Genomic DNA, 12,581 nt, shown 5'->3' on the forward strand with positions numbered 1-12,581 from the left:
TTTTATAATCGTGTATTACACAGCTACCAATGAAATATATTAATTAACAAACTTTCTGAAGTGCGACCTTATGTACTTCGGTAGTTTATTGAGAGACTCTTGTATACACAATAGGATCAACTCAGGTAACCATTAAACACTCAACCATTTTTCGTGAAACAAACTATACTAGAATGGCACTACCATTTAGTTGTTTGTAGGGCAACAAACACGGGAAAACAATGTAACTCTGTAAATGGCTGGTATCCCTATCTTCTCGCATAAAAATCTGACTACGTCCTTTTACTAACTACTTAAATTGCAAGGCATTGTAATTATATATTTAATATATTTTTGGCCTCAGTAGAATAACACATTGCAGAAGCTATTTAAAAAATCACGGGATTTTAACTCTTTTCTCTTTATATATTTTAGAAACTGTTTGCTTAATTCGTAAACACCTACACCTACTTAAAATATCCTTTCGGACTACATCACAGAACGTTTTCTGATTAAAAAGTCCATCATCAGTGTATTGCCTGGAATAAGTATTACTTTAGTAAATGCAAAAAAGTGGTAATACTTATTCCGGGTAATGCATTGATGATAGACTTTTTAGTCCGAAAAAGTTCTGTGAGGTAGCCCGAAAGGGTATTTTTAATTATATAATAATAATAGTCTCCCGTTTTATACCGCTGTCGCGGCTTTGGGAGTATAGCAGGGTAGTCTGCTATATCTAGGGCCTACGGTATACAAGGAAGGTAACATGGCCAGTGCTACGCTTCAACCGTCTATTATTACCCCTGGTTTTACCCAAGGTACTCATTTTTATTCAGGCTGAGTCGACCTGGGGCCTATAGACATTTTTAAAATGTCTAGATGTTCTTGCCGGCGGTGGGATTCGAACCCCGGACCACCGGCTTACGAGGCAAGCATCCTACCGCTTGCGCTACGCAGGCCCATATTTTTAATTATATACCTTTTATAAAAGATTTTTAAATAAAACTTTTGTGATTCATGGTGTACAGCCAACCAAGGAATTTCATTTTCCTTGTGGAAATTGACAAATGATTAAAGTAATAATTTAAATTAAAAAGTAAATATAATTAAAACATAAAAAACAAGTATTTATTTTCTTTAAATTGAACTAGTTAGCAGAGTGCGATTTATTCTACACTTATATGTTATTTATTTAGAGAAATGTGTTTCTCTGCAAAATATATGTAAAGAATTAAGGGACAAAGAAGTTGTATTTATTGGCAAAACATCTGTTAGCGTTTTGTTAAAAGAATTATAATTTAAATACAAAACGGACAATAATCGAAGACAATTGAACGCACCTGCATTGTTGCTTTAAGAGCTAAGTTCCTTCGTAAATTCAGAGAAAATCAGAGATCTTGTTTTTTGAGATTGGATTGGAAGAAGATTGGATTTGCTGTACATAATTTGCAATTATCTTAAGAAATAACGATACTTACTCTTCCTTCTGGATTTTTATCAGGATGGTACTGCTGGGCCAACTTGTAATACGCCTTCCTTACAGTAGCCTCATCGTGATGATTGTCATTTAGCCCAAGAGTTGTATATGCATCATGTAATGTCATTAACGGGGGTTTCTTTTCTACCTCCGATCTCCAAGCTTCCAGCACGTCCTTCAGCAGTCGAACCTAGAATGTTTGCACTATATAATCGAGTCGTGGGGAAGTTGCGGCAACGTCTTCAATAATTAAAAAAACAGAACTCTAAATTTAAAATAACTTGAACTTACTGCATCGGGAATAGGCCAATCAGGGAATTTGTGAGTATCACACAGATGGCGTAGATAAAATATGTTACAAAACAGTTCGTGTTCTAACTGTGGATATCTAACGGCGGGTATGGGAATGTAGTGATATCGGACCATAGTATGACTACGTAAACGAGGGGTAAAATCTGCAATGTGAGCTGCCACTTTTTCTATCAGCATCCGCCTAAAATATAAAAAACTGGATACTGGTAGGTATATTACAACGTTGTAAATGCCACATGTATGTTACTTTTCTTTTGATTTTAATTTTTTCTCTAATTTCGTCTGATTTTATTTATTTCTTAGCCCTCTATTTAGTTTTACTATTTTTCTTCTAAAAATAATTGGCGCCCAACGTGGGGCTCGGCTTTACTTGTATAAATAACAGAGTTTAAATCGACCTGCCACCTTTTAACCGATGTTTTCGATAGTAAACAGTAGTAAAAGTAAAATCCGAATAATACTTACGAAAAAATTGCTTTGTTGAACAGCATTTTTTCCTATCGGGAATCAATGCGGTTCCCTACTGTCAAGCGAGTCACTTAAACTAATGTAATTTTAAACTAATGGCCCGATTGTGCTCAAATTTTGATTTTTGAAGGTTAGTACTGTCTCTTAAATCATATAAATTGCTTATTAATGATGTCATCTACATGTCAGCCCGTGACTTTAGTAATGTGGTATATTTTACGCCCTATTATAAGAAATTTACTTATTTTTGCATCAAAACATCTTTAATATTAACTTCATACATGCTTTGATAGACATTTTCTACATTTAACCTACCTCATTTCAGAATTCCAAATTGCTTCTGGTGTATCAAACTCCCCTAGGTAGATTTGGGCAAATCTTTCAGCTTCATAATTTTCTAAATAATGTATCATTGCTTCAGGAAGAAGCCTTCCTAAAATACTCTTCTGTATAATCGGTGATGCTTCCTAAAAAATAATGGTTAAAGAAGAAAACAAATATAAAAATCAAAGGAGCTACAAAAATTAACTGTTCCAGTTTTTGACTCGAAATAATTAATTATTTTCATGAACGGAAAAAAAATCGATACGATGAGCAGGAATAGAGTATTACATATATTTTACAATCTGTTAACAAAATTGCTCTAGCTACCAATAATGCACATTTTTTATTAATAAATTGGTTAGAATGAAGCAAAAAAACAATCAATTACCTCTTCAGTTTTAAACGCTTGCTTCAAATGTGTTAGTTTTAAAAACCTCGCAACAGGCAACACATTACTACCCGTATACATCATAATAAAGTAAAACACACCGGAAGTGTATAGTTTGGACATCTCTGGATTGTCTGTCATTACTTCGCACAAAAGAGTAGCCACCTTTTCAACTAAGATAGGATCAAAAGTAAGGAGCAACTGTACGATATTTGGCAAGGTTGCCTGATCCGACAACAGTCTTTTTACTTTGGGTAAAGGTCTTATCACAGCGTCGTCTGCGTCTCGACTTGGGAAATACTGACACATTCTGAAATGAAGAAAATGTTACAGCTAATTACAATAAAACAAATAAGACAATATTAAAAATATATGCCCAAATTTCTTAGCAAACATGTGTGTAATATATTTTCTGCACAATCAAAACAAAAAGCGATTGTTCAAAATGCAATTATGCTTTTCTGAATTATCTGCAATGAGATTCATAATTGTAAACTTATGAGTCGAAAAGACAATACGTTACATTTTGTCTAAATTTCATTTATTGTATTAAATTTTGTATAACACTAAGTATATAGTTAATTTTTTTGTACGTGTTTTTTAAGAAATCATTTTATGCCATCTTAATAAAATTCCCTTATATTTTTACCACCCAGGATAGTTCAACTACCGGCATAATCCGCAGTTACCGCTTTAATATTATCATAAAATGATGTGTTTGCAAATATTCTAAATAATTCCTTTAAAGCTATTGTCATAATGCCGCCAAAGACCCCGTTACTGTAAAAGATCTACATAGAACCCACCAGTATCTATTTATTTTTAAATATTCTAAATAATCTATTTTAAACCATATCGTTAAGGGCCACCCAAAAATTCTGAAAGTTTCGGTAAAAATTCGGAAACAGTACTTTGCCCAGACAATTTTTTGTATGTATAAAAACAGCTTTTCAATTATCTTTGTTTTCCGTGTTGCAATTAAGATATGAACGTCGATTCTACATTTGTCCTAGACCCCTTTTGGGATAAAATCTTTTTTGCATCCTTTGCTCCTTCACAAATTTTATTTTTGCATTTTCTCATCTAATTAGAGGATCATTAATCCTAGCATGAAGCCCCTTTTTATCTTAGAATTCCTAGTTTGGAGGTCCCCAAATTCCCCAAAGTCTAGATTTTCCCCTTTCATTCAAGATTCACCCGGTGTCGAAGCCCACCATCCAAACTAAATCTGATTAATAGATTATTTAAATTATTGTGAGTACATTTCTTCTATTCTAAGCCAAATCAAGTAATGTTACCTTCACTTTAAGAAAGTTTATTTAATAATATAAGAGACCGAATTTCGTTAAATAATAGAATTTAATATTAAAAATCGTTTTGTTATATATTATTAAAGTGCATATTTCATTATTTCTTAGTAAATATTTAATATTAATTAATATTTTTGTACAGTCTCTATGTTAGGCATGTTTAAATCGAAATGGATTAACTAAACAATAAATTTTGTATTGTTTGCACATATTTAACTAAAATTTCTGATTTGATTGCATGTTTTTGACGTGACAACGTCTTAAATTAGGTTGTGGCTCGGAGTCACTCATGAAAAAGTGTAACGCCCGCTCAGTCTGTTACGATGAGTCACCGAACGAGAGAGAGGCCCGCCGGACCGGCGAATGCCTTGCGTCTCTCTCCCACTCAAACATGATCGGTCCGCTGCGCGCGCAGCACTAGAGAATTAGGCGCGTTGAATCGGTGCGTGCTTGTGTCTCTGTCTTTCTCGAGCGTTCTTGGCGTTGGAAAACCGAGAAAGCGTCATAATACAAGTTCACACGTGTGGTTAAAGTATCGTCAGCTGTGTCTGTAGTGAAAATGTGGAGTGCTTAAATTCGTCATTTACAACAACTACAACAATAAAGGTAAATAATTGTACACTAATATTTCATTATCGTAAACTATGATTGATTGATTAATTGTTAGATTGACACAAAAGTTGAGAAACTGAGTTTATAGGTTATGTCATACTATTGACAAATGTTGATAGTGTTAAGTAAATTATTAGTTTAAATCACTCTGCAATCAATCGTAATTCAGTCGATTGAGAAGAAACAGCGCGTTTCAACTGCAAACAACTATTGTGCAATTTAATAATATTCATATCAATAAATATTCTACCGAGAAAAAGACGTTGTCACGTAAAATCTTCGCCCGTAAAACCGACTTTACAGGCAACCGATTTTTTTTTTTTTTATTTTCAACACAGTTAATCTGTTACAAAGAGAATTATTTCGGTTAATTGAAATTTTTACTTTCTTAGTGACAACGTGAAAGAGTAGATAGAATACGAAGCAATTATGTATTGCGGATACTTACTTTATTAAAATATTTAATATATACGTCGCCAGCTCGCTTTCGTTTAGTACAGGCGAGCCTTTGGCTAAAAGGTACCATTTCAATTGAGGTAGCTGAGATAGGGGTCGCCATCCGGTTATGCCCATTGCCCAACATCGAGTTTTGTGATTAATTTTTCCTTTTTCGTACAAGTCTTTCATCTAAAATATAAATATTATTCAGATAAACAGCAACTTACGAAAATTAGTTTTTCTGGCAAAGTGTAATTATTTGTAAGGGTTTCTAAAAATAGTATAAGGACGAGGTGAGTAAATTTTTAACTACATTCTAGGATAAAGGCTCATATTGAATAATACAGGTAATGAACCTACCTTTATTAAGAAGAAAAGTCAGGAAGTTATTGATATAACTATAAGTACTGAAGAAATTAGCAACAAAATTGTTAACTGGCATATATTGAAAGAGCTCGGTTCATCGACATATTGACTTTACCTTATATACACGAAAGCCACCCTTAATTAACTACAGGGATCCCAACCGATTTAGAAGCAAAGACAGGAAATACAATTAGTAATATCAAAATAAATTTAGATATTGAAGAGGCGAACGATCGAATCAGGGAAGCAAGTTTCGCATCATACCAGGAGAACTGTTCAAACCAAGACGAAAAATAGACAAAGGCCTTGGTGGAGCAGAAAACTGGAAAAACTAAGAAAATAAGTAAGCAAGCTGTCGAATAAAGCCAAAGAATTACGGAACTGAGACACAGTAAAACTCTTACTGAAAATAATTAAAAGATAAAAAGAACCAAAAGGGAATCTTGAAGGAGGTTCTGCCAGAGTACTTCAAATATACCTGGCAGCACTTAAATCCACAAAATTCTTTCCAAGGGCACAGGGACCAGACCCACTAAAAAAACCTGATGGCACCTTTGCCGAATCTAAGAAGGAAACCCTAGAGCTCTTATTACAGAACCAGTTCCCAGGTTCAACAATTATTCACTCCATCAATAATGGAGAGATTGCATTAACCACCTTTCGAGAAAAAGTATTTTTCAGACTTTTAACCCTTTCGCTACGGGCGATGAAGATTAATTTGCGTAATAGTACGGCTCTCGTTCATCAAAGCTGCAAATGAAAATCGTACTTGTACGGCAACAGTATCGAAAGGGTTAAGGGTTTTGTGTTAGTCGTATTAAAAAATTATGTAAATAAATATTTTTATATTACACAGGGAGATAATCATATAAAAAGAAAACTGTGTAGATTGTCCCGTAAAACCCTATGAAAATTCTATGAAAACTGAACAGTCCAAAACTGATATCTAATATAATTAGTAATTTTATTCCAGTTTTCATTCTTTCGTCGGAGCCCAGTGAAATGAAGAAAATTTGGTCCTTTGAGCCGGAATTATCCAGGGGATATGGAATATTAAATTCGGTAATATCAAAATGAAATCTTTTGCTTACTTATGCTATGCTCTTATGCTACTTAACTACTACCGAACAAGCATACAACTGACTCCAAACAATTAATTAAAACTGAAAAACTGCTTATACGACAAAAATCCCAAAAAATTATCAATTAGACTCACCTCACTAAATGAAACGGGTCCTTCCCTCCCCTTATCACGATTGTAATACCATTCTTTTTCTTCGGCAATTTTCATACCGGGACCGGCTTCGATGACATTGGTTTGAGTCGGTATCATGGCTCTTGACGTATGTAAATGTGCTAATGTCATTAGGTCCACTAAAATTTGAACGCCTCCTACATCGAGAATATCTCTGACGTTTCTGTGATGTAATATTAACTTTTCAATAAACATTATTAATCTATCCCTCTCTAAACGATCGACACACTGAAAAAAATGTCAAATATATAAACCTCAAAGTGGTTAATAAAAAGAATCGGTATTTATTACAACAAAAATTATTGTACTTCAGGAGATTTCTCTTCGATGGCGAATTAGATGAACTGCAAATCCAAGTTCACCTAATTTGCCATCAAAGAGAAGTCTCCTGACTTCTCGTTGCTTCATATAAAGGTCGCTACTAGCTTAGTCAGACATATTGTGTTAGTATAACGGCTACATAGTTGGGAAAATTTCATTTCAGTTCAAGCTACCACAAGTGCTCCTGATGAGAGGTCAATACTACGAAACACGTGAAGGTGGTGCTTGAATTCAAAAGAAATGCAATCGTCTACTTTCATATATATAATAAAAAACTAATTAATGCAGTATGAGAGATACTTACCCTTTCCAACATCCCTACGATATACTTAGTATCACTGAACGGTCCAATATCTTCAAAATATCTACCGTAAACTATTGACATGGCTTGGAGACATAAACATTTCATTTCAACTTTATTAGTTAACAAAAACCTATGATATAAGTCATTAAAAAATTCATATCTGAAATAAAAGAGATAGCCGTTTTAGAAGAATCCATTTTAGCAGCAAGTAAATAAAATAAATCTCTTATTTATTGACCTCTTTAACTTTTTATAAATTATGAAGTTATCTGCCTGCCCGTCCGTCCGTCCGTCCCCGCGATAATGTTTGAAAGAAAATTTCTAAAGTCTTGATACATGTTCATATGTACAGAACTCTATGGTACTAAAAATGGTCACAGTGCGAGTTCTTCTGACTTAGTACAACAGCCCACTTTAAACGATCTTCACGTCCGAAAATTTCGACCATCAAAATGTTATCATTTGACAAAATAAATAGCGACACTTCCACTGTAAATATTAAACGGCTTCTTATAGTTGTAGTTAACTAAATAACAAAGGTAAAAGAACCAACATTCTGGGTGAATATTACAATATTCCAATTACTGCCTCTACGAATTCCATATAAGCGTTTACTTGAAATTAACATTTGGTTTGGTTGAATTGCTTGAATAGGTTTCGAGATTTTAAGTTTTTCGCGAGCAGAGACGGATGCTAGACAAGCAGACAAATGGACGACCTTTATAAATTTACTAAAAAATGATTATAAAGTATTAAATATATTTTGAATAGTTTAATTATATTCTATTAAAGTAATTTAATTATATTTAAGAATGGCGCCATCTGTTCGCAGATCTGCAAAACACCGAACGACCTTTTTCGCCGATAGGCAGGCGCCACTTGTAAATTATATTACATGATAAGAAGCGCGGTAATTATGTGGGATTACTTTGGGTGGGTGTATTTTTACGACTACTTACGTTCTACGAATTGGAGAATCATCGTCATTAATTTCTAATAACAGTCTTAAGTAATAATCACCAATTTTAACTTCATCAGCAAGGCAGGCATAATTTACTTCAAATTCTTGATGGTTCCAAGCTACAAGAGTCAAATGCGCCAATTCTCTGTCTGACGAGAAATTCCGTACTTCCGCTTCTAAGGCACTTCTCAATTCTTCTCTAGTCTAAAAAAGAGCCATTATATGTACACATTTGACATGGTATAAAAAATTTGTATACTTGGATATACTCCTGTGATTTTATGTAACGCGATTGATCGTTGTTACAAACAGTCCAAATACACTTTATCCGTAATAAGCGCATATCAAGAAGAGAGAGCATGGCAACAAAGACAGAAAAGATTGTTTCGCCGCTGAGAGAAAACAGCAACCACAAGGTCAATGATAAAGCGCATTTTACAGTACTGTGACAAACAGTATAATTTGTCTTCCGCTTTCTGGTTTCAATGTTATCACCACAGTAGATGTGGTGATAATCACCACAGTAGATTTCAAGTACACATGAAGTAAAATTACAGTTCATCCGCTGAATTTTTGCACAAGTATGACATTATTCACGAATTATTTTTCACAGTACGTTTCTTTCTTACAGAAACGATGAACTTAAGCCGCCTGTCCATACGCAAGATCATACATCGAACAAAGACAGCGATATAACGATAGTCGCTGATTGGTTAACCTACTGGTAATTGAAGTCTTATATAATACAATCCATTTCATTCTTAAAACGACTAAGGAAACATCCAAAAACTACGTCGTAACAATTTTGGACGTTTTAATACCCCTCCCCTGCATCGTAAAGCGTCGTTTACAGTCGAAGCTCTCCCTCATGTCGACGTCGCAATTGCAACCCATGACCCCCCTTTTCAGTCATTTTTAAAAAAATTCCAAAGTTTTTTCTGGATTTTTTAAAATTAACTATAACTTACGAATGGATCCGATACTTTGAATAATGCTGCCCTCTGATAGAAGCCAATAAAAAATTATATTTATTATATTAACAAATTGAAATACACTAAACGTCGGATGTACACTCATGGCCCCTACCTGCTGTCGTATACCATCGTAATAAGCAAAGTACCCCCTCCCCCCAACTCCGTTCCAACGACGTACAAATCCTATTACAAAAATGTCGTGATCAAAGAAAATATGTATCTGCATGCTTCGTGGACTTCTAAAAGGCATTCGATACAGTAGAGCATATAAAATTAATGCAGATGCTAAAAAATATAGGAACAGATGATAAAGATATTCGTGTCATTAAAAATCAGGACAATTATTCAATGTGGCAACGTTGGAAGAAGGGAAGAAGTAACCTAGTAATATTTTAAAATACTTGGATTTATCACAAGATTATCATCAGATTTTTCATTGCCGCCGCCAATTTGTTGCTGTGTTTTAATTGTATTTCCGTACCATTTTGATTTCTGACGTGGGTACGAATAGTGTGTATATCCAAGAATTCAATACCCTTACCTTATGGTTCCATATCAAATTAGGTAGGGAATGGTCCCTATTGAAATTCCAATAAAAAAGCGGCCAATTAGATTCCGCTTTTTTCCTCTCCCTTCTTCTCCTCAAAACAATCGGTCGTTCTTTGATCTTCTCCTCTCGTTTCAGCTGAATACCTACGGTAGTTCCCCAATGCTGTAAAGCTAGATTGGTATAATGTTCGACTCGCTTTTCCATAAGTTTAAGTTGTCTTTCTACGGCTACCCAGTTCGGGTTTCTTTTTATCTTGTTCGCATGATCTTGGGCTAACTTGAGGTTATCTCTATTATTTAACATCTCTTGTTCGACTGCATCTTTCGGTATTTGATCTTGTGAGTCCAAAAATGCTATCAATCCCGTTGGCTGAAAACAGAAAATGGAAGAATATTGTTACTATATAACAAAATTAATATCTAATAAATTAAAATCCACTAGTATATATTCAACACCAATAAATGGAATGGATATCACTTTAGACCAATTTACTCAAACAGGAAACAGATAAAGATAAAGCTAAACCAATGTAACTTACCATGATCCTCTTCAATAAACCCATGGCAATGGGATTTCCCGTAACCCAAAGGCCGATTAAATGTCTAGATAACTGTCTGTGCGTCAGGAGTCTGCCGTCGGTTCCTTGAGTGTAGAGAGCAGCCAAAAGATGTCGTGGTAAAGCTCCTTCGGCAAGGGCCAAGTTTTGCATTTTTTCTGCTACATCGGACTCTCCTTCTTCGATAATCGAACGCATAACTAGGCCAGCTCCTTTTACTATCGCCATTGATGGATGCTAAAACCAATACAACGAGCATTTAATATTTATTTCATTTTTTCCCCTTTCTTTTCCTACTCCTCATCCCACCTAAAAAAATCTACAAAAAAAGGAGATAAAAAAAACTGTTTTAAGTAGAGAAGCCTAAGTGTCATATATTCACTCTCAAGACTCCATGGAAGAATATTAAAACACAAAAATTGAAAAGGAGATGACAGATGTAGAAGAACAAAATGGCTTTCGTGTAATCAGATCCTGTATAGACAGGTTTGAACCTTGTTTTTCTGACCATCGAGCTCAATTCTTATTTATTGACTCTGGGCATAAAGTTGTTGACTCTAATCAAACATGTCAATGGTTTATTACTTCTTCTGGTTTACAGAAGGTTAAACGTGCGCTAGCTAGTACAAATATGGACTTTTTCTATGATATTAACTCTTTAACGATTTCTGGTCGATATATCAACCGGTTATGAATCACTGACTTCTTAATGTCGCACAGGTTTGTGAATAAGTCAGTTATTACGATTCTGTCTAAGGAACGATCTTTCGATGAGTCAGTATCGGTAAATGAAAACGCGCGGTTTATAATTCATCATTCAGCGCGGTAAAATGAAAAGTGGTTTATAATTCAACCAGTGCGCCTTTAGTGTACTATCTGTCTTACATGTGTTCTGTTTTGTTGTTTCAATTGCCTGATTTTTATGAAAAAAAAAACCGTTATTTAGGTAAGTTTTAATTATTTTATATCATATTTGTTTATACAGAACGTTGTCACATTATGTAAAGCAAAAGGAATGCAGCTTATTAGTGATAAACACAATAAAATATTGTTAGACGGCAATTTTTTAGGTTACGAGTGCTTTTATTTCTGTTTTAATTTTCCAATTAGTAGTTTTAGAAAAATTCTTTAAGCTTATTTTCATTAACTAAACATTATATGTATGAAATAAAATCCTAAATTAGTATATAAAGTTTCGGCTAAGATGTTATATCATGTTATATCCAGTTCATACTACCAACATGTTAGTTGATTTGAAACTGGCAATTATTTATTTTGTCTGTATAATAATGATAGCAATTATTATAACAAAATAATAATTATAAAGCATTGATAATAACAGAAACATTAAATTTTTTGTTATAGTAAATGAAGTTTCTGTTTCAGAATGTCCAGACTCAGGATTGATAAGCTACAAGAGCTAGATCCCAATCAAATCTACAAATGGATTGATGGTATAACTGATGACCAAGCCATAGACTCAGAAGATGGTGGTAAATTAAATGCCCAAAAGCAGTTTGTGATTGCAATCGGTTTATGGGGGGCGTCGACACATTCGATCAAATGCTTTCTTGCTACGATCTCATGGAAATCCAGAAAATGGTGGATGAAACTATTGTACTATTCCTAAATGCTACAGTAGTAAACAGTTATATATTGTATAATCTTGGAATGAAAAAAAAAATCACCAAAGCCTATGTCACATTTGGCATACCGCAGCTTTTTTGCCAATGAGTTCATACATAATTTTTCGAGTCGAAAGGGGTCATGTAGCAACAACATTTTGTAAAATAAACAAGATTGAAGGACGAAAGGTGTCTACTGATCCTGTGGTTAGAAGTTCGATGGTTGGTGAACATTTACCTGTAAAAGGTACCTCTCGGCAATGTGCTTTCTGTAGCACAGAGAAGAAGCCAAAGCGATCTCACATGATATGCAAAAAATGTGATGTTGCCCCTTGTTTGGAATGATTTACACCTTTCCATT

General features: G+C 34.3%; 1 protein-coding gene across 1 annotated transcript in view; it reads right to left on the reverse strand.

Moving 5' to 3' along the window:
* The window catches only part of Rme-8 (receptor mediated endocytosis 8), a 52,090-nt gene that overhangs the window by 20,467 nt on the left and 19,042 nt on the right, over window positions 1–12,581 (reverse strand). The window contains exons 10-19 of the mRNA XM_072522227.1: window positions 10,578–10,832; window positions 10,031–10,408; window positions 8,514–8,719; window positions 7,555–7,714; window positions 6,891–7,157; window positions 5,319–5,497; window positions 2,949–3,258; window positions 2,552–2,703; window positions 1,748–1,949; window positions 1,458–1,646 (exon numbers count right to left, since the gene is read on the reverse strand). Coding sequence (XP_072378328.1) covers window positions 1,458–1,646; window positions 1,748–1,949; window positions 2,552–2,703; window positions 2,949–3,258; window positions 5,319–5,497; window positions 6,891–7,157; window positions 7,555–7,714; window positions 8,514–8,719; window positions 10,031–10,408; window positions 10,578–10,832 — 2,298 coding nt within the window. The remainder of the gene's footprint in view (window positions 1–1,457; window positions 1,647–1,747; window positions 1,950–2,551; window positions 2,704–2,948; window positions 3,259–5,318; window positions 5,498–6,890; window positions 7,158–7,554; window positions 7,715–8,513; window positions 8,720–10,030; window positions 10,409–10,577; window positions 10,833–12,581) is intronic.

Source organism: Diabrotica undecimpunctata, chromosome 2 (genome assembly GCF_040954645.1).
Source record: "Diabrotica undecimpunctata isolate CICGRU chromosome 2, icDiaUnde3, whole genome shotgun sequence".
Taxonomy (NCBI): Eukaryota; Metazoa; Arthropoda; class Insecta; order Coleoptera; family Chrysomelidae; genus Diabrotica; species Diabrotica undecimpunctata.